Source organism: Peromyscus californicus, unplaced genomic scaffold, assembly GCF_007827085.1.
Source record: "Peromyscus californicus insignis strain IS unplaced genomic scaffold, ASM782708v3 Scaffold_18__1_contigs__length_77618521, whole genome shotgun sequence".
NCBI classification, from domain to species: domain Eukaryota; kingdom Metazoa; phylum Chordata; class Mammalia; order Rodentia; family Cricetidae; genus Peromyscus; species Peromyscus californicus.
The window spans coordinates 77,384,212-77,407,270 of NW_026294480.1; the positions used below are offsets into that span (position 1 = coordinate 77,384,212).

General features: G+C 38.1%; 1 protein-coding gene across 11 annotated transcripts in view; it reads left to right on the forward strand.

The window, feature by feature from the left end:
* The window catches only part of Cast (calpastatin), a 97,861-nt gene that overhangs the window by 35,534 nt on the left and 39,268 nt on the right, over positions 1-23,059 (forward strand). For 8 of the 11 annotated variants that reach the window (XM_052743748.1, XM_052743742.1, XM_052743746.1 and 5 more), the window contains 6 exons: positions 14,729-14,788; positions 18,296-18,361; positions 18,919-18,957; positions 20,562-20,618; positions 21,097-21,210; positions 22,595-22,681. In XM_052743748.1, coding sequence (XP_052599708.1) covers positions 14,729-14,788; positions 18,296-18,361; positions 18,919-18,957; positions 20,562-20,618; positions 21,097-21,210; positions 22,595-22,681 — 423 coding nt within the window. The remainder of the gene's footprint in view (positions 1-14,728; positions 14,789-18,295; positions 18,362-18,918; positions 18,958-20,561; positions 20,619-21,096; positions 21,211-22,594; positions 22,682-23,059) is intronic. The other 3 variants (XM_052743744.1, XM_052743749.1, XM_052743751.1) reach the window with 1 other exon arrangement.

Genomic DNA, 23,059 nt, shown 5'->3' on the forward strand with positions numbered 1-23,059 from the left:
AGAATTAGAGTTCTGAATCACATAGAAGACAGCAAGTTCTCTTAGTATGCTGTTGCACCCCCTGAACCCTGTGATAGAGTGAGGTTCTTCATACAAGTGATTCAAGTAACCAGACCCTGATACCTCCAAGGATATCCTGAACAGTTGCTGTGAAAAGTGTGAAAGAATACTGTTCCTCAGAGAAATCGAAAGCTCGGCTTTTTTCTTATTCTACTTTGTCATCAGCTATATTAAGAATGTAGCCAGAGAAAGTTGCAGAAAATAGAATTATTAGTCCGTTTTCCAGTTATATGTGCTTTTTCTATAACTTTTCTATAACTTTCTAGGCTGGCCCTACAACAAGGAACTGAAACTCATGGATATAATTTATACTGTCCACCACTGTGACTTCTTTTTAATATTCTCCAGCTCTTTCTCTGCTGTAGTTAGATTAATATCTGCAATTGTCTCATCCACTCACTTATGTTCCTGTTCAGGGATGCCTACCATAATTCACATCTTTGTCTATGAATGATGTGGCATTTTCATTCCTTTGTCTCTGAACTTTAAAAAGTATAAAATCTGTTTCATATTACTTTGTTGTCTTCAGCCCTTGAAGATCATTTCCTCAGTGTTTGAAACTGTTGACTTTCACATAGTGTGTTCTTCCCCAATGGCATTTGAAACATATGACTTGAAACTTCTTTAGGGAAGCTTGTTTTCCAGGAGTCTATCTCCTTGTGTTGTAGACCTGTTTCTACTAGATACTCATAAAACATCCTACCTGTGATCATTCAGGTTTTATGTGTGTGGATGCCTGTGCTTGAAACCCCTGTGCCACATGGAGAGAGTGATTTGATTTCTGAATGTTCAATGGCATAGGTATGGCTTTCCTCTTTGTCAAAGTGTGTTTTTAAATTCATGGTTCCATCCAGAGAAAAAGTGCATTGCCATTGCCCAGGACAGAGGTTATTGGGGTGGTATTGCTTAATATGTGCTGTGGATAGTCTGTTCTTTGCATTTCCCAGCTTTATGCCAATAACTCTGTACAAGGCCTGCAGCCAGGATTCCTTTCATCTTGAGATACTGGGTTCCCAGTTCCAGCTATTAGGTCTGTTTCTGACATCACTGTGAGCCAATCATCTTCCAGTATGCTCAGAGGTGTTCTCCAACAACTACTAGTCTAAAGGATTCACACAATATTTCATTTATTCTTCTCAGTATTTGTATATTCATAAGGTGAAGATGTATTAAGACATTTTAATATATCGTATTCTAATATAATATATAATATATCATATTCATATGAAGACGTATTTATAAATAAAAAACCATAGCCCCAGAGAATTTAACATGTGTCACACAGATAGGAAGATTTGATTTAATTCTGGTTATTGTTAGTGACTGATCTTATGCAGTCCTATGCTTAGTTTATTTATGTTATATGAATAACTAAGCAGAATTTGTATCTGAATTCAAGTAAGCAATGGAAATTAATCATATACTTTTATTGTTGTGCCCATTGTATTAATATCGCCTGATTTTATTTATGTTTATGTCTACTGATTAGAATTAGAGATCTGCTGGTTAGTTTTGTGTCAACTTGATACAAGCTAAAGTCATTTGAAAGGAGGGAACCTCAATTGAGAAAATGCCCCCATAAGATTGGCAAGCCTGTGGTGTATTTTTTAAATTAGTTATTGATGGGAGAGGACTCAGCTCATTGTGGGTGGTACCACATCTTGCTGGTGGTTCTGTATTCTATAAGAAAACAGAATGAGCAAGCAATGAGAAGCAAGCCAGTAAGCAGCACTCCATGGACTCCACTTCAGTTCCTGTTTCTAGGTTCCTGCCCTGTTTGAATTCCTGCTTGGCCTCCCTCAATGGACTGTGACTTGGTACATGTTAAGACAAATAAACCCATTCCTCTCTAAGTTGATTTTGGTCATGGTGTTTCATCACAACAATACTAACCCTAAGACAGAAGATACTAGCTTAGTTGGGCTTATTTAGATCCCTTACATAGGCAGCATGAAAGAAGTGTTCACCATCTTTGAATGTAAAAAATATTATTTTATTTAATAGTAGTATATATTAATAGTAGTATTAATACTGTTATACTGTAGAATTAATAGTAGTATATAACCAAAAATTCCCTTAGTATGTAGGAAATTACAGACTTTTGCTCACATTCAAAGGTAACCGTCATTGACTGTCACGGACTGGCCCACTGGGGGTATCACGACGGTAGGAGAACCAGGGCTTGGGTAGTCAGGAAAGCAAGGATTCGGCAAATGACACACAGACAACAACACTCAGAAGTGGTTTGAATCTGCTGTAATTTTACTTCTGTAAATCAGTAGTTTATATACAGAAAAGAAAACTATCAAGTCATACAAGGAACAACAAGAGCTTGGCAATAATTTAATTACATCATCTTTAAAAAAAAACAGCAAGCACACAATTATTAATTGGTGCTAGACATATCCCTTCACCCACAAGAACTTTATGACCCAAAGAGCAGTCTGTGTTTTTTAATCTTAGTCCCTAGACTTGTGTAGACTTTTTTGTGGTTGCAGCTGTGTCCTTCATCTTGTCTAGTTTATTATGCACTTTTACTTTTTTGGTTCTCATGACCCACTTAGCCAATTTGGATGCTGTAGACCCTCTCTAAGTCCTTTTTAGTTTTTTTGTTTGTTTGTTTGTTTTTTTTTTTTTTTTTTTTTTACCATATATCTCTTTTAGTATAAAACCTTTTTACCTGTTGGAATATGGACTCTTGTACTTTTACACCTGTAAGGGGAAGGGGTTCTGTTGTAGTCTTTAAGTTTTTCATGCTGGACTTCCTTAACAGAGGGGCCCACCATCTGCCTCCTTTGAGATAACGTTTTCTACCATAAATCACTTTAGTTGGGATTCCTAAAGGATTCCTAGTGGGTGAGTGTTCATTCCCTAGAAGTGCCTGAACCTTTATACTTTTTTTATCTAGCGGCTTGGGGTCTTTAAAAAATAGCTCATTTTGTTATATCTGATTAAGATCCATGTCCAGCTTCCTCTTTCCTCTATAGTTCACAACCCAAGCATTCATTAATTTTGGCTGTGCTTCATAGATTAATTAGAACATTATCAAAAAAGCAATTATACAGAACCCATAGCCCAGGGAGCTCATGATCTGTGAAGTACATCTTCTCTGAGAAGGAAGCATAATGCAGGCACTCTGCCAGGGACCTCCAGGGAGCTTAGTCCCGTGGGACACGTATCTCCCATCAGCTATTATTGACATAATTGTTCATGTCACACGGACGACACTGGAGTTGGTGTGGCAATTGACCACACTGTTTAATTCAATTTCAAATCAATCATACCTTAAAATATACTCTACCCCACTGCATTTCTATCTGAAGCGAGGGTGGGATGAATTAGTAATAAACTGGGATGCACTGCTATATGAAGTAGGCACAGAACAGTTCAGGACTTTGCTGAAGGTCACACAGCAGTTCATGCAGTCAGGATACAGAGTCAAGACCCACAGATACTCTTCTCTCTACTGTCACAATGACTCTTCAGTATTTATGAAGATTTGTGATCATTGTGTATTGTGAATTTCCACATGCCGTCTTATTTTTCATTCCCTGTTTTAATTTTGGTCTTCTGAAAGTCATCTTGGATAAGAGAACCTTGCTATAATTTCTGCCATCTTAACATTCATATTAAGAACACAGTTCAGAGCCAGACATTGTAATACATACCTATAATCCCAGTATTGCAAAGACAGACAGTTTCTTCTTTGAGAAAGATAAACAAAATTAGTATGAAACTTCTTAAAGCAATGGTAACTACAGGGCTGCCTGCCATGCTGGAACAGCTTGACTCACTAGAAAAGCTTGACTTCCTGACTTCTGTGGACCTTCATAAGCTTATGGAATGCCCAGTGATAGGACATATAATCAGATACACATAAGTATAGTCACCCACTCTCTGATCTTCCTAGCTTGTGTTGAGATCATACATCAGCTGTGGCCATTGTCCCAGTTGCTAGGCAACATTTGCCTGTTTATTTTGATTACATCAGAGGCCAAAGTTTCATGTATGCTCCACTGCCAAGAGCAATTTGACTTTTGACACTCTATTTTTATCTTAAATATGTTCATCTCTTTAATATACCTCATAAATGTATGACATTCTCAGTTGAGCTGTCATCATCCACCCCTCCCCCAAGGTGATATTCAGATTGCTTCATTCTGGAGTACTAGATCTGCTACACTCTGCACTGAGTGGCTGCAGAATTTCTCCATATCCAAGTTTGCCTAAGCTATTTTACTCATCTGGAATGCTTCCTCATTTCAAGAATTCATCTGTAGTTTTTGCAACCTCCAACTATTTTTAGTTTTTTAAGTGAAGGAATGGAATTTGTCATAGCAAAATATTCATGGACCTTGTTATCAGGTTTGTGTTCAAACCAAGGGTCCATCCCTTCCAAGCCTCACTTTGCTCATTTACTTATAATGATGTTTACCTCCTAAGTGTTTGTAGAGGTACCCTGAAATCAGCTATGTAAACCATTTGACCCAGTTCGTAACAAGGGGAAGATTCTTATAGCTCCTCACCTCCCTATTGATCACATTGCACTAAATATGCAATGAATACTATCTTCTTCCTCTGTCAAGGCTTTCCTAATCATCGTTGGAACCATCCTTGAGAAATGCAGATTGTCTCTGCTGACCACCAATGATGTTTAATTCTACACTAGGTATTTTCATGATCAACCTTGTTGTTTTTTTTTCAAATGTCTTTTTTTTAATACTTTTTAAACTTTATTTAATGTGCATTGGTGTGAGGGTGTCAGATCCCCTAGAACTGGAGTTACAGACAGTTGTGAGCTGCCATGTGGGTGCTGGGAATTGAACCCAGGTCTTCTGGAAGAACATCCAGTGCTCTTAACCATTGAACCATCTCTCCAGACCCCATGATCAGCCTTGTTATATACTATGCTCTGATATATAAACAACCTGCTAGCACACTGTTGTATTCTCCCTGAGATAGCTCACCTTCATTTATAAATGACCATTTGCTTATATGTCATCAGATTCCTATTTTATTATATTAAGCACTATATGTTGTTAATCAGAGCTTCTTAAACCTTTTCCACCATAACCCCTTTTAGCACAAGAAATTTTATATAACCCTGGATACAAGGTGTATAGAATAGGTATACAACTTGAATATTTACTGATAATAAATCACAAGGAAATTTTATTTTGAAATAATTATTTGCTATATTCATAATTTTACCATTAAAGACAAAAGTCAAATTGCAGACTGATAAGATGGATGTGATTGTTCATTTTTACTTTAAGAATTAAGTCTTCATTGAACACTTGATACTGAAGGACATACAACATCTTCAGTGTAGTCTGTAGGTGGTCAGTGTTTTGATTTTATACTTTTCAGACCTGAGAATGCTATTTCACACAAATACATAGTACAAAATGGCAGAAGGATGTGTAGGACTATTTAAAAAATTATTGAAAACTCTGTCCTAATCTCAAGCCAAAATTCACTTAATTGTATTTTTGTGAAATTCAAGGCAGCAACTCAAAGAGCAGTTTTTGAAAACCGAACATTTTACCACAACACAATTCAAACTAATTCCATACTTACATGTTGAGGAATGAAAAGAAGGAAATGTTAAAAGTCTTTGTTTTTCACAGTTAAGTCATTATGTGTCTTTAAAATCAGGAAAATTTGTATGTACAATAAAACCTCTGTGATTTATAATATAATGGTAGCCTACAATCTCAGCTGAGGTTCTTCTGGAAGCATTTATTGCCACTGAATGATGTGATCTCAGGCACAGTGCAGATTGGCTATGTTGTGTGTTCAGAATCGAGGCCACAGTAATGTCCCATCATGTGACATAGATGGGCACTTCACAATTCTTCTTAATTCTTCTTCTTTTCCTCCTCCTCCTCCTCCTCTTCTTTTTAATGGAAGAAAGTCTGTTTGTGCTTATGGTTGCAGAGTAATAGGAGTCCATTATGGCTTAGTGGCAGGCAGGGCAGCAGGAGCAGTGAGCTGAGAGATTACATCTTCAACTCCAAGAAGGCCTGAAACTTAGGCAGAGCTCCGCCAACCTCCATTCAGGAGGATCCTGCCAAAGATCTTCAGTGGGTCTTCCTGGAGCCCTTCAGGCTGCACAGCTCTCAATATGTCCCAAACCCTCCATCTTAATGCTCTAGAGCCCACAATTATTCTTATGTGTTTGAATTAATTTTTTGTCATTTCATGTTTAGAAATCTTTTACTGTTGGCATCTGCTGTGGGATGTTCTGTATGTTAAATGTGTTGCTCTGATTGGTTAATAAATAAAACACTGATTGGCCAGTAGCCAGGCAGGAAGTATAGGCGGGACAAGCAGAAAAGAGAATTCTGGGAAGAGGAAGGCTGAGTTAGAGAGACACTGCCAGCGGCTGCTATGACAAGCGAGATGTAAGGTACAGGTAAGCCACGAGCCATGTGGCAACTTATAGACTAATAGATATGGGTTAATTTAAGATATAAGAACTAGATAACAAGAAGCCTGCTGAGGCCATACAGTTTATAAGCAATATAAATCTCTGTGTGTTTACTCGGTTGGGTCTGAGTGGCTGTGGGACTGGCGGGTAAGAGAGATTTTTTCCTGACTGTGGGCCAGGCAGGAAAACTGTAGCTACAGGCATCATTTTGGTAACCTCTATCCTCATTTAAATGACCCCACAAGAAATTTCAGTTATTAAAGCACAGTTGTATTTAATAGTTAACAGTACACCAATGTATGCTATGATATGACAGCATGGCACACAGGAAACAAATCTGAATGTCTATATATTCATTCCCTGAAGTGAATAACCCATTATTAAGGAAACATGTAAACTTGTATTCACTGGGTGCAGTATTGCTGTTTGTAGAGAGTGTAGCTTTCCCTAAGAAGGCACTTGCTAGGGAATAAGGCATTTACTAAGTGTTTCTTAAAGGTGTCCTGTACAAAGAGGCTCAGGGGCTTGTTTGTCTAGAGATCTTCTAAGATGTTCAACAACTAAATAGTGACAGTAGTCATGTAAATGATGAAATGTTCAGAATATGTTATCTTTACCACTTTTCTCTTCTAGTCTGTAGGTGAATTTTCTAGAGATCATGCAGTAAAGTTCACACAGTGCAGCATTTGAATAATTTGTGTTTATTGATGTGCAGATTTCATAGAAATGCAAAATGAGCAACTTCTGTTTGGCCAGCTTTGGGAACTGGCAGGGTACACACCACCTGGGATGGGCCTGGCTGCTGCCTTGTGCAGTGCACATGCTTCTTTATTTCAGAGATCTTGTGGTTACAGCTGATTTCTTTTATATTAGTTGAAACATGTTATTAAGCAAGAACCTAGTTTGTGAATCAGAAGTGAATGACTTGCTTTTTTCTTGTAGTGCTAATTTTAGAAGTTAAAAATCAGTGTTGATTTGTCAGTCTTTTTATTAAATTTATATAGGGTTTAGTATTTTGTGTTTTGTCCAAATTGCCCTTTGCTTTGGGATATAGAAATAGATCTTATAATAACCCCATAGAGCACCTGGTCCTGCAGTCAGGCAATGTTTAGGTTTAACTGACATTCTGCACAGGACACAAAGAAGCCACCAAGACTGAAACTTAAATCTTATGACATATTATATAATTGTTGTAGGCTAAAATTAAAAAAAAAAACAATGTATTAAAACTATAGTTTATTATTTGCAGTTAAAAATGGAATCAAGATTTCAATCAACCTATGATTTTTGAGCATTGTTGTAGGCTAAAATTAAAAAAAAAACAATGTATTAAAACTATAGTTTATTATTTGCAGTTAAAAATGGAATCAAGATTTCAATCAACCTATGATTTTTGAGCTCCTTTCTGCTACCCTGTACTCAGCACCATAATAGGCACTGGAAAGAGTGAGAATACCTTGTTTCCTGATAGGCCTATAGCTTCATTGATAAATCATGACCCAAGTTTATCACAAGAGATGGGTCAGCCTCCAGTGTAGAATATATGATTACACTTCAAGTGAGAAGTATAGAATTTATGGATTATACCTTGAACCATTGTGAAAGGTTTCCTAGGCATTAGGGATGGCATGGTGAAGAGCTCAGAGGTCAGAGATGGGAGGAGCATGATGCTGAAGCTTTGACAATAAGTAGTGATTTTAGAGCGGTTGCTATTTACCAGTCATCATTCATTCACATACCTTAGCTTACCCTTAAAACAGTTTTCAAAATGCTTTAATTAATAAAAATTATAACTATTCTCATTTTGCCTCTGAGGAAACTGAGTCACGGAGTGGCTAAATAACTTGCTTGAGTTTGTGCATGCATTGAATTGTCCGCTGTATTCCACCAAGCAGTCTTAAAGCTAGATTTCCCCCATTGCACTATGAATTAGAGCATCGGACTATCTGCTAAGATTCTGATGAGATGATAAGGACTCCATTCTGGTGTGAGGGAACATAGGGTAGGGAGTCATAGTAAGAGAATGAATGACTAAACAGATCAAATAATGCAGAACTTGAAAAAGACAGAAAGCACTGAACTATATCCAACATATATTAGAAGACTATTGATATTATTAGTGTGGAAATAGGATGACTTATTTATTTTGGAAACATTAGTTTGATCAAAAGGATTGAGAGATAAATTGGAATAGGGAGGGATGCAGGTAGGAGAGAACAAAGCCCAGAAACTATTAGAGGAACCTTGGAATAATCTAAGTGCTGGTGTGGGTGACTAGACCAGGAGTGTGTTTGGCAGTAGAAATGAAAAAAAAAAATGAAATGGTAGGAGGTTGACAACCAACACTCATTCTGAATACAGATGATTCTGAATGGGATAAATTTCTTGCAAGTCCAAAGCCAACGGGTGATATGCCCATTTTACAGATGTCGAATTGAGGCCCCAAAGAGTTCAATAATTGAGTAAATAAGTGACAAAGCAGGAATCTTAGTCTGAGTCTCTCTCAGTTTCCTCTTTCTAAGGTAGTCTCGTGACAAAGCAGGCTTGTTGATAAGATAAAGTGAATTGCTCACACAATAGAAGATACTTAAAATTCTAGAGAATTCAATATTCTAAGAAAGCATTTTAAAAGTCATAGTAACTGATGGGATTGTGAGTAGTAAGGATCATGGAGTAGGTGAAAGAAGCTTCCAGAAGGAAGCAGATCAGAAGAATGAGGAAAGAACCTGAGACTCCCAGTGTGACAGCAGCCAATAAGTGAAAAGGGTCAATGTTTCATGATGAAGCTGCTGTTGAATTATCAAGTGGAAAAGAAGAGCTCAGGCATGGGGCCTGATGTCTTGGTCACTTTCGACAAAGGCAGGCCCAAGAATATGAAGGGCCATCAATGCTGCATGTGGGGAAATGTTAAGGCTGGTATTGCTAGTTGGAAAACGAAGCAAGGTTTAATTTAGAAGAAGAAAATCTAGTACATCTGATGCTCCACTCTGTTTTTTCTCAACTGAATCAGCAGGTAGAGGTGAGGAGAGATTAAAGTGAGCCTGGCTGGCTCCAGCAGAGGTAGTGAGGATCACGGACGACGTGAACATGCCTGAAAAGAAGGCAAGTGCCTCTGGCAAATAAACATTAAGTCAGGTCTCTGTTCTGTAGCCAGAGAAGTAAAGAGCTGAGGGAATAATTTTTCTTTTAACTGGAATTAACGTCAACACAATGGATAAAAGATCATTACAGAGTCCATCCCTTTATCAGACGCCCTACTCTCCCACCTTTTCTCATTTATCAGAACTTTCAAGGGCTCTCAGGGCCAAAAATCTACTTTACCTTTACAAATGGTCTTTTCTTCTCATGCAGCCTCATAACAAGCTTGAGTTCGACCTGAACTTTATTTAAAAATCAAACATTTGTCATATCCTATGATAAAATTCTTAACACTTCTGCTAAATCACCTAAGTTATGTGACAAACCTTGGTGATTATTTTGCCTCACTAGACTCAACTCCTCAAGGATGTGATTTTGTCTGTGTATTCTCAACTCCTGGAGCAGTGCTTTTTAAATAATGGCTCTTGAATGGGAGGATGGTGCATTATTTTTATCAGGGCATTTCTCTGATGCTTGTTACTCTGATTCTGCCTTAGCTCATATTATAAAGAATTAGTAATGCTCTGGGTACTAGGAAATTTCCTTGGATATTTGGAAGGGCAAGTGTTGTTTCAGCTGCAATGTGGTCTGACACCCAGTGCTAGCTCCATGGAGGCATTTCAGTGCATGGGAATACTTGAAAACTGGCAGCCCCTTGACATTCCGAGGACCAATGGTGCTAAGCATTGCAGTACAGGGACACAGGTAGACTTGGCATTAGTGCTGACATATACAGCTATGCATGCCTTATTTAAGGCTGCATCTCCCTGGGTGTCTTAGTTTGAGTTTCTATTGTTGTGAAGAGACACCATCACCACAGCAACTCTTATAAAGGAAAACATTTAATTTGCTGGCTTACATTAGTCTGTTATCACAGTGGTGCACAAAGAGAAATGGTGCTGGAGAAGGAGCTGAGAGTTGTACAACTTGATCCCAGGCAGTAGAAGTGACTGTGTATGCAGCTTGAGCATATATGAGGCCTCATAATGACACACTTCCTCCAACAAGACCACACCTACTCCAACAAGGCCACAATTCCTAAGAGTGCTACTCCCTGTGGGCCAAGCATTCAAACACATGAGTCTGTGGGGGCCATACCTATTCAAACCATCACACTGGCCTTTTGCCTTTGTGGTTCCTCCTTGTCCTATGCCACCATATAATCTGTCATACCTTCAGAATCACCTGTCTCAGCAGTCCTCTGCTCTGGTTTCATGGTCGGAGTTTTCATGAGACTCTGATTTGCTGGAGTGATTGTTTAACTCTTGCCAACCCTGAAAAGGTATTTCAGAGGCATATCTATCTATCTCACCACAGTATCCCCAGAACTTTACAGAGGTACACACATTTTTTTCCACATAAAATGAAGGAACCAGTAAACTGTGGTAACCCCTGGACATGAGATTCCATTTTCTCATCTGTTTAAAGTCTATATGTTAGTCTTTAACAAGGTCATTCATTGCTAAGGTTCACATCCTTTAAAGATCTAGGAGTTAACTTTTCATAACTTTTTACTCATTATTTACATTCATGCTTGGCAACTCAAGTGGTACAAAATGAAAGCATATTCAGTCCTTTACATGAGATAATAAACATTAAACATTCTTTACCTTCACTTCTAGAATAAGAGCTGAACAAGACGCAATAACCTAGAGTTGAGCAGATCAATAATGGGGTAGCATCATTTCCCCTTGCCCCCAGTCCCCAGGAATCCGCATTTGTATTTCAGTTTTGGAAAACTTGACATGTCTTAATGTGAAACTTCCATGGAGGACTCGATGCTGAGGACAGGTGGAGCCAATGCTTTAAACTAAAGTCCTGTTAGGACCATACTTATTTGTAGCTGCTATATGGAGAGGTTTGATTATTCTTGGTGGGCCTTTGAATGTCTCCATTATTGGACATGAGGCTCACTTTCAGGGATTATTTAATGCAATATTAGTCAGGCAGGAATAACCTGAAGATATATGATTTTATAAACAGTTTAATAAATTTATGTTTAAAAATTAATATTTGATGGGCTGGAGAGATGGTTCCATGGATAAGAGTACTTGGTACCCTTGCAGAGTATCCTGGTCCAATTCTAAGCACACCCATGGTGGTTCACAATTCCAGTACCAGGGAACATGATATTCTCTTCTGACTTCCACTGGACACCAGGCTTGCACATAGCAAATACTTACATGCAAGCAAATACTCATACAAATAAAATAAATAATAATAATACTAACATTTAAATAAATTAATTAATTAAAATTAAAATTTTAATTTTAATCTTTGTCTAAAGACTTTCATCATAAAAAGCACTTTCATGTACAGAATTTGTTCCTGCTGCTGGTTTGACATGGATGAGGAAAACGACTGAAGGAATGGGGACTTACTGAATTTGGTTAGAAATTTGAACATTTCTACCTTCATATTGTGGAGGTGGAATTACCTACATATGAGCCCTTTAATCTCTAACAAATTTTATTCTCAACAAAAAATATGGATATTCATATATTTCTCCACTAAATTAGCTGTAAGGTAAATCTTTGTATATGTTCTAGTTTTTTTTTATCCTAAAGGGAATGTGAAAGCGGTTACTACAGTGCCTGCAGTGTGTGTGTGTGTGTGTGTGTGTGTGTGTGTGTGTGTGTGTGTGTGTATGCTCATGCTGTTGAAAGGCACACCTGATTGCTACCTAAGAGTGCTTAGAAATAAGTAAGTTCATATGACTTTGTTCAAAAAGTCAGTGTGCTAAAACTGTGGTCTTCTATCTGTAAGTTACCATAGTTCAACTATAGTGTTAGTTGATGTCTGTGGGTAAGTGATTTTGGTCATGGGCAACAGATAGTAACAGAGTCATACTACCATCCCCTTGAATGGGAATGTGAGTGGGAAAAGGGCAGTGACAGGCTTATGCTGCTCTTAATATAGCTTCTGAAGTGGCTCTGGGCCAGAGATTGGAGACAGAGTGAGACCCACATTATATACTTTTCCATCTTCCTGATAGTCACAACTAATTACTGACAGTGGATTGGTTAAGTAGACAGCTTTTTCCCAGATGGACCCCTGAGCTGGAAATCCTAATGTGAAAAGGTTTAAGTGAACCTGGATTGGTATTTGCCAACATGATAAATGCCTATTTTAATATTATCACAATGATACAAGCTAAGTAATGGAATAGTACTCAATACCATACATGCATCCACATGCTCAGGTGTCACCCACTGCTTAGTTTATTCACTTGTAGGACTCCACCTCCCCCATGCATTCCAAAGGAGGGCTATTTATTAAGTCTTGTGCTCTAAGGAGGAGCCGATATGAGACAGATATACAGCAACTTTCTCTCTATATCCATCTTCCATCTTCTTTTTCTTATATTGCGTTAAAAGGACAATTGCCATTCATGTTACATACTTGTTTCTTCTATTTTATAATATATAGAAGATAGATAGATAGATAGATAGATAGATAGATAGATAGATGAGAGTTGATAGATGGATAGATAGATAAGTTACTAATGGCTGTGATACAATATTTGAAAGAATTTACATAAAGAAAGCAGAGTTTATTTTAGCTTGTGGGTTCGGGGATACAGTCTATCCCCTAACCATGCCATCCTAATGACCCACTTCCTCCAGGTAGAGTCCATTTCTAAAAGTTCCATAGCTCTCAAAAAAGTACCAGTTGGGGACCAAGTATTCAAATATACGTGGGGCTTCCTTCACACTCAAATTATGTCCTGTTAGGAATAATGTGCTAGTAATTTTGTTAACATTATAATGTGGCAGAAATTTTACACAATTATTGCAAATATTTATAAAACCTGTGAAATAGATACTATGTCCCATTTTACATATCTGAAAAATTGAGGCTTAAAGTCACAGTGCTAGTAAATAACACAGCCAGCTAGGATTTAAACAAAATTTAAAAAGGGTTCTAACAAGTGTCAAAGTGCACATTCTTTTTAAAAATAGTATTGACAGTTATAACAAAGTTTACCAAACAGTAATGTATATAAACTTGGAAGGTAATTGTTATCTACTGAAGAAAAGTTGTGTGTGGGAAACTGAAGATCAGAAACACAGTAACTGGATAATATTATGTAGCACATAACAGACTCTAAGCTGAGCCCATTTGATCTGGTCACAGACTTTTATCCCATGTGCGGCAACACATATTGGGAGTTGTGTACATGTTGTGAACATGATACAATAAACTAGGCGAAACCAAGGTGGAAAGTTAGGGGCAGTGTAAAGAAAAGCTGAGGATAATTTTTAGTAGGTATCTTAGTTAGGGTTTCTATTGATGTGACAAAACACTATGACGAAAAGCAAGTTGGGGTGGAAAGGGTTTATTAGGCTTACACTTCAGCATTGCTGTTCATCATTGAAGGAAGTCAGAACAGGAACTCAAACAGAGTAGGATCCCAGAAGCAGGAGCTGATGCAGAGGCTATGGATAGCAGCTGCTTACTGGCTTGCTTCCCATGGCTTGTTCAGCCCACCTTCTTATAGAACCTAGGACCAGCAGCCCAGGGATGGCTGCTGGGGGAGATCTTTATGTATGCTGTGAATATATGTTGTTCCCATTGGTTAATAAATAAGCTGCTTTGGCCAAGCAGCTTAGGTTCAGGTAGGAAATCCACGGAGACAGACAAGAAAGAGAAAGGTGGAGTCTGGAGAGATGCCAGCTGCCACCGAAGGAGAAGCAAGATGCCAACAGACCAGTAATGCCATGGCCATGTGGTAAAACATAGATTAATAGAAATGGGTTAATTTAAGATGAGAGAGCTAGCAAGGAAGAAGCCCACCATAGGTCATACAGTTTGTAAATAATATTAATCATCTGAGTGATTATTTTATAAGCAACTACAGGACTGTAGGGCCAGGCAGGACCACAGGGCCTGAGAGGACCTGAGAAAACTCAGGTTGGCTGGGCCCTCCTCCATTGATCATTAAATGAGAAAATGCCTTACAGCTAGATCTTAAGGAGGCATTTCCTCAGCTGAGGCTCCTTTCTCTGATGACTCTATAGCTTGTGTCAAGGTGATACACAAACCAGCCAGTACAGGGGGGATTATGGCAAGTCTGACTTTTTGTTTCCTTTCTAGGTGCCAGCTTCATCTGCTGCAGCCAGCAAGTTTCCCGGTATGAGTACCACAGAAGCTAAGGTAAAGAACCTTCAAGGGGAAGCCTGAGCAAATGCACTTTAAGTTGATTGTGAACAATATGCTTGTTGACAGATGGGTTCCTTAGCTTAGGAAGCTCACACTCTGGAAGTCAGCAGCTTCTTCCTGAGTTTGAATCTTGTGCAAATTTTCCTCTAAGAGATTTCTATTGTTTCAGAATCTTTCAAAAGTGTCACTGTTGGAATTTTTTGCCTTTGATTACATTTTTCAAGAGCATGGAGATAATCTTTCTGAGTATATTCCTCTGGAACTGAATGAATAGGGATTCCCTCTTTTAGGTAACAGTTGTAATATTTTGGTAGACATTTAGAATAGAAAAAGCTTATACTAAGTGATCACAGAAGCAAAAGAACAGGATACTGATGATTTGAGATGCTTTCTGATATGTGGGTCATGGAGGAGAGTATTGTCTCTATGACAAACTCCTTAGAGCTCTCTTAGGTATTTATTTTTATATTTATTCCTTGGAATTTCAGAAGAATAAAAGAAGTATAGTTGCTGCATAGGGTGAGTCCAGTTCTGACAGATGGCTGAAGGTGCCTTAGTGTCTCCACCTTAGTTACTGTGACTCAAGCTGTTTCTTAGAACTATTTAACGGTAGAAATTAAAAAGGAGGCATTTGCAAAGTGTTCTCAACTTGTTTGTTTGTGTATTCCCATATTTGACTGCATTAAGAACTCCCAGTTCCATTATTATCAAATTGCTCTATCTACAGCTTCCAGCTTACATTTGCTGTCTGTGTCCCCTGTCACTATGCTGCCTCAGCAGTCTCCTGTTCCAGGGGATGTGGCAGCAGAAGTTACTACCAGGGATCCTCTTGCCTTATCTTGAATTAGAACTGTGCAAATATCTGAGAGTGTTCATTTACCTAAGTTTTATAAAGTTTAGCTTTAAATTTTGTATTTCCCTGACTGTTTTATTTAGTATTTAATATTGATATTTATTTAGTATTTTATATTGATTTCCTAATCATATTAAAATATTAACTATACTATCAGTAACTAATTAGTTGTCATTTGTTCAATTATTTTTAAAAGTCATTTATACAAATATGCATACATATATTTGTAGTGTTGGGGATTGAACAAAAAACCTTGAAGCTTCATGTATGCAAGCAACTACATACTATACTTTTGAGGGATGTCCCTAGCTGCTTCAATTTATCTTAATCTTAAAAGACTAAAGAAGAAGCATATACATAACAAAATGCAAAATAAAACCCCATTAGATTTGCCATCAGAGGCTAGGAAAGACAGATATATGAGCTGTTTCTATTGTTTTGGTTCATGTAGCCGCTGCTCAGGTGGGATCACATGTTGCAGCCTGAGGGCTAGTGCTTATTTCCAGGTCCCATGGTTTCCAGAGCATGTATCAGCAATTCTCGCGCATCACAAGTCATCAATCATGCTAATTCCTGGCAGTCAAAACAAACAAAACCTTGGAAGAAGGAAGGAACATAGGAGAGGACAAGAGGGCTTGGGACAAAGAATGAGACCCATGTGATGAAGTATCACCATTGACTGGTTTAAACTAGTTTTGTTCTCTATTTTCTTTCCTTGGTGTATTTCAGTCCACAGCTCTCAATCATCGAATCTTCATTGCTTCTGCTGTTTCTCATGATTATGCGGTGATGATTGTAGTAACCTCTTCTTGGAGATGTCAGGATCTTGAGTTTTATAGGTTCATGTCTGCAAATACTTTGAGCTTTTAATGAAAATATGCTAATTCAGGGATATAGTAATTACAAATCCTTGTCTTGTTAACATTTTTCAAGTAGGCCAGACTATATATGAAGAAGATTGTGTGTCTAGACCTGTGTTCTGTATTTCTTGCCCTGGAATGTTAGATTGGTTTTCATACCATTGATTGTAGGATGAAAGGTCAGATAAGTTGTAGTCATGATGTAATTCCTGACAATCTGTGCTTCATGGACATTGGAGCCAGACAGCACATCAGAGAATGTTGTTTCTTTACCAGTATGGTACTGCACAGTCCCTCTTTGCTTCGTTCCCTTATCTGAACAATGTGAAGAAAAAGGATAATAGCACCCATTTCAGAGGACTGCATAAGGAAACAAATGGTGAACAGTGCCTGTCCCCAAGCCAATGCCCACTGTGAGTGAACTGCTGGCCAGTGGAGAGACCATGAAGCCCTGTGACTAAATACACAACTCCAGCTCCATTACTCACTCTTTTTGGGCACTTATTTGATGTTTTAGATCTTGAATTATTTACTGAAAAGAGGTATGATAATAATATTGTCTCTGTGAGTCATGGCCCATAACAATTGAGTGGTTAGTTGAACTTAGGAAAACTCCTGGTAACTGTGATCTGATGGGTAGGCCCTAATGTATTATTTGTCCCATTAGGATTAACTTTGGCACCATTACTACCAAAAATCATTGTTGTGATTATTGATTTAAATGTACATTATATTAAAAGTTTCTTAAGTCTGAATACACAGTGTTAATTGTAGTTTAAAGGTTTCCCAAGCAATATCTTGATTACTAAATTGTAAATTTGAAGCTTTTAATAAATTTTAATTATGATAATACTAGCCTTTGTAAATTATTTAATAAATTATATTTGTGCAAACTAAGATTCACAGAGGAATGCAAACAAAAATTCATCAGCAAAGACAGTGTGAAAGAACCCCAAATTTCTTTAGAAACATTTAATAATAAACTTTGATTTTCCCCCCCAAACAATAGGAATACTGGTGTAACTAGGAGGCATTTCATGAAGATGACTGTACCTTCACCAACAAAGCATCAGACATGATAAATTAAAACAGTATTTTACTTAGCTTCTTCAAATAATACAATTTAAATGGAAGTTTTGTGGACGTCTTCAAGCAGCCAAAAGGGAAAAGGCTACGGGAGACATTGGGACTGATTTGTGGTCACTGCCTTGGAATGTCTATAAAAAGGAATCAAGTTCTGATTTCTACCTTGCCTCCATCAGTGTTGGTTGTATGCATTTATGGAGGTTTTTTCTCTTTGTTTATTTGGACAGGTTACCTTTAGCTGGTTAAAAGTCTGTAAAATATTGCACCAAGAAGCCCTTTAGAAGCATGCTTAGAACTTTAGAATACAATTCTACACTCAGGAATATAACACATAATTTACCAATTTGTTTTTAAAACTATGGATGAAATTTCATAAAGCTGATAATGATACTTGTGGCTTTTTTTTTTTTTTGGTCATAGTCAAACATGGGAAATACAGATAGAAATATAATAGTTTTTACACAAAGATGTAACAGTAAAAATTAATTTTATAGATGAAATCCTCATGAAAAAAAAATATACAACCTGAAAGACTTGCTTGGTACCAGGTGTTTATGTGCCTAAATCCCGTAAGAGCTAGATATGTATTTGTGGAGGAGATGTGTTAGGCTAGAAGAATGGATCTTGAATGAACATTTTGGCCCATTATGTAGATTGTCAGATACAAATGAAATCATTCTTGGGGATATGCTCTTCTATTAGGCCATTCCAGTCTGCAAACAAATGGAAGGACCTCATCTGCCTGACAAGAAAAGGCACAGAAAACAGGTGATGTGGTTCACTTGTGCCTGGCAGTTCTGTTTACTAGTCACTTCATCCTCTCAGCACACACTGTAATTTCAGTCCACAGTCATCTGTAACAGCATGACTCCATCACAGGCTTCCTCTAGGCTTAACCATTAAGCACATGCTGGTACTAAAAATAACTGCTCTGCTCTCTGTGCCTCGGGGCTGCCACCACCCTACTCTTTAATACTTTGAACCCAATCTATGGTAAGCATTTCAATGATTAAAAAAAAAAAATTACATTAGTAACTTGGAAGGACAGCCCTTGGATTTGAAGGAGGAAGACATACGTTTTATGTTGCTTCCGTGTTTACTGCAATGTTATTAGTAAAACTCTTTGTATATCCTTCATACACACAACAAGAAATAAAGTATTATTTGCCTTATGACTAGTAATAGCTGAAGTGAGTGATCAACTTAAGTCATAAATTTTATATTGATAATAATAGCAAAATTACTTAGTTGAAAACATTACAATCTTAGTAAAGTATCTCCCTTGTTATTTTTTAACTTCTCTTTTCTTTTTTTATTTAATTTAGGCTGTGAAAACAGAGTCTGAGAAGTCACAATCAAGTAAGGTAAATAATTTAAGTCTGTGAGTGAATTTTTCTGACCCTTTTTTAATAACAATGAATTAGTAGTTTCCTATATGTGTAAAGGGATTTGTCAGCTAATTTAAATAACTTTGACTATTCTGTTGAATATAAATTTTTGGAATGCATATAAAATATTTACAACATTAAATGCATACATTGTTAAAAAGATATACAATATTTTATAAACTAAAGTATTTCACAAGTTATTTTATTCAAATCTAGATTTTAATGAATATTTTTAAAGAAAGAAACAAAGGAGGAAAGGTCAAGCTGAGGAGATGACCTTGGAGATAAAGGTGCTGGCTATATAATCCTGAGCACCTGAGTTCAACCCCCAGAACCCACAGCAGAAGGAGAAAACCAATTCCTGAAAGTTGCCTTTTGACTTCTACCACTCTACCATGACACATGTGTGTACAAGCATACATGTGCACACAGAAAAAGTACTCACACACATATACATGCATATTCACACACCTATACACATATACACATGCTTGCACATATGCACTCACACACTCATACACACACATGTACACATACACAACATACTCACCCAGGCACATATGCATGTACACACATGTACACTCGCATGCACACACACACACTAATATTTTAAAAGGACAAAGGACAGTGCAAGTTAGAGGTACCTTGAAACACTAGGAGAAGTGTGCTGAACCTGCCCTGCATCTTTGGATGACAGAGAGTGAATTAATCTTGACAGTCTTCTCTGGGATGGTGGAGATGTTATGAGTCGCTCAAGCCCTTTCCCCTGGGAACAACTATTCTTGCCTCCCTGGCTGTCCATTCTAAAAGTCATTCTGCCTCCATAGAAAGGTGATTCCAGAGTGCCAGCAGCAGCACATCTTTGTCTTCAGTGCGGTGCTGCACTTCACTCTTTCAACTGTGGAAGCAAATACTTAGATAAGACCACAGGGTTTTCTGTAGGGCAGAGACCTGAGTGGAACATGGAAGCAGAGACACATAGATAGGGCCATGGGGTGAAAGGTAAGGCTTATCTGATTCTGTAAAGGAACTGTCTGTCAGTGGGCCCTGCCTTCAGCCTTTACATAGTGGATTCTAGAGGGAAGAATTTAGCAACTAGGTGAAAATTGTCTTCTGTTCCATAGTTCAATGCTTGTGGTTTATCTACCAAATGTCAAGAGAATTGGACTTTTGGGGATGTGATCATATTTCATCTCCTATGGACAGAGAATTTTCCAAATGAATTCCATAGGGGGCAGAGAGCACATCACTGCTCAGCAAACTTAATGCTCACCTTAATCTTTTGATGCCTTTGTAGATAGTCTGACAGCTACTGATCTGTTTTAAGGAATATGCAAAGCAGCCCAGAGTTTAGAGAAATGTGTGTCTTTGGTGACATCTTTCTACAGGAAAGACTCAGTTTTCCTTTTTCTGATAATTGCCATCAATGGAGACTGTTGGCAGGTCACTGGTGATACTGTGTATGCCTGGAGCTTCTCCTGAGGACAGAGTGGTTTAGTCTGAATTGTATTCGTGGTGTAATTATAAAAATAGTAGATTCCAATACATTAATTCAGCTTTTACTTCTTTGAAATTAACAGCCATCTGTGGGTCATGAGAAAAAGTCCCAAGAAAGAAAGCCAAAGGAAGGCTCAGAGGTAAGCATTTTTCACTAGGACTTGACCCTGTGTAGGTAGCAGTTTCTGTTGTGAGACTGACTTGTTTACTCAGCTGACCCGGTGCCATCGTGTGGCAATAGCAGTGTTCATTGATCCCCGCCCCCACAAGATAATGTTTTTTCTCTGTGTAGCCTTGACTGTACTGCAACTAGCTCTATAAACCAGGCTGGCCTTGAACTCATAGAGATCTGCTCGCCTCCCAAGTGCTGGGATTAAAGGTGTGTGTTACCATCGCCTGGCATGTTCAGTGATTCTTAATGATAGTTTTGGGAGGAATTGCAATATTTCAGATTTTGTACATAAAGTACAATGGCATTTATTTCACACTAATTGATATTTGTGCAGTTCACAACTGCAAAAAGCACAACTGTTATATACAGCCCTTATTCTATAAAGAAAAATATTTGAGCTGTTTTAAGCCACCATCATGTTAATAATATATGTTGTGTGCTTTCAGCCCCAAAACCTTCCCAAGCATGCATCAGATACAGGAAGTAAGCATGCTCATAAAGAAAAAGCAGTTTCCAGATCAAATGAGAAGATGGTGTCAGAAAAATCAGCAGAACCAAAGGTGAGCTTGATAAATATGAAGCAACTAATATCAGTGTACTATTAGGATATGGCTCCTATTGGCCCAAGGCTGAATCTGTGTGGTTGCACTGGATGCGTTTGGTATTGTAATGATTTGGTACTGTTGCTGCACTAGTTTTGCAAGATGCATTGAAGGAATGTGGAATTATGGAGGGTCTGAGTAAGGCCAGCAAATAGATTTAGGGAAACATACTGTCCAACCTTCTCATGCTGCTCATGGTGACCAGTCATGACAACAAGGTAGCAGACTCTTGTGTCTCCCAAGCAGAAAGGTTTGAAATGAGGCTGCCTCTTAGTCCCCTCTAAACTTGGGTCAGAGAACTATTGCCTTACATTCTTGTTCATATTTGCCCTGTCTCTTCTGTTTCTCTGTGTGTTTGTGTGTCTCTGTGTCTTTCTGTGTCCATCTCTCTGTCCGTCTCTCTCTCTCTCTCTCTCTCTCTCTCTCTCTCTCTCTCTCTCTCTCTCTCTCACTCTCACTCTCACTCTCACTCTTTCCCTTTTCCCCTTCCACTGTGTGTGTGTGTGTGTGTGTGTGTGTGTGTGTGTGTGTGTGTGTGTGTTACCCCATCTATGCTTGAATCCATGGGCTCAAATAATTTTCCTGACTCAACCTTCAAAGCACCTGGGACTGCAGCATGACTGACTCCCTCTGCTTTTACACAGAAGTCCTGATGCATTTTTAGGATCTTTTGGAAGACATGAACTCATGAAACCTAAACTCAGAAATCTATTCTGTAATTATACAGTTAAAGGCACTTTGCTCTTAGAAGAAGAAATATCTATGAGATGTTTCTCATTCAAAACATTTGAAGATAGAAACTAGGCCCACTTTACAATGTGTTTTATATCAGAGTTCACAAATATGTGACTCGGGAGTTAAATACAACTCCTTGTTTGTTTGGTTGAAAATGTTGAAAATTATTTTTAATAGTCTCAAAATTATTTTTAATTAGGTGCTGGCAAAAGATGTCAGGACATTTCACATAAAATCCTACTTTACAGCTTTTCTTAAAAGTCAGACTATCTGGAGAACTGGGTTCACATGACATCAGTTGATGACATCAGTTGACAGGGCAACCACAACTCCTTTGTGGGATCCAGTTTACCACAGCACATTGACTCTTTGGCCATGTGCAATGGTGTTTTCACATCTGTGTAACCTGAATGGACTCTGCAGGCTCCTGAGCCCAGCCCTATGTTGTGCCCAACATTGCGCCATATGCAGAAGAAGCTAGTAAACTCTCTTGACAGTGATTCCATGAAAGCAAACTGCCAGGTATTGGTGACATCTGAAACTCATGATCTTGGTCATAGTCAAAGGTACTTATTTAGTCCTGTCACTCTTCTATCTTTGCTCTCAGACAAAATCACAAGATGCTCCTGCTGCTGGAGGGGGTGTTGTTGCTGGTGTGACTGTGGCTGCAGCATCAGACAAGGCAGAAGACAAGGTGAGCACACATGCAGATGTAACATGATCCTCTCTGCTTATCAGACTTGTTATAAGAAGCACATAACAGACAACCTGACATTCAGAAATAATGGACACTGTGTATGAATTTTTGTGAAGAAGATTATATGTTTTGGGGATTTAAAGAGAGAAAAATACTAAAATACTTTTGAAATGTGTATATCCATTAAATTCTTATTGGGCACCTGGCATACAAAGCCTGATATCAATACTAAAAGAATTAAAATGTGAGTTGGTTCAGGCCCTGCCTTCCAGACTCAAAGGTATGAAATCAAGGACATAAAACATTCAGAAGTGCATAAGCAGACATTACACTCAGCTTTGAATGTTTGCATCAGCAGCCTTAACACTAAGTCAG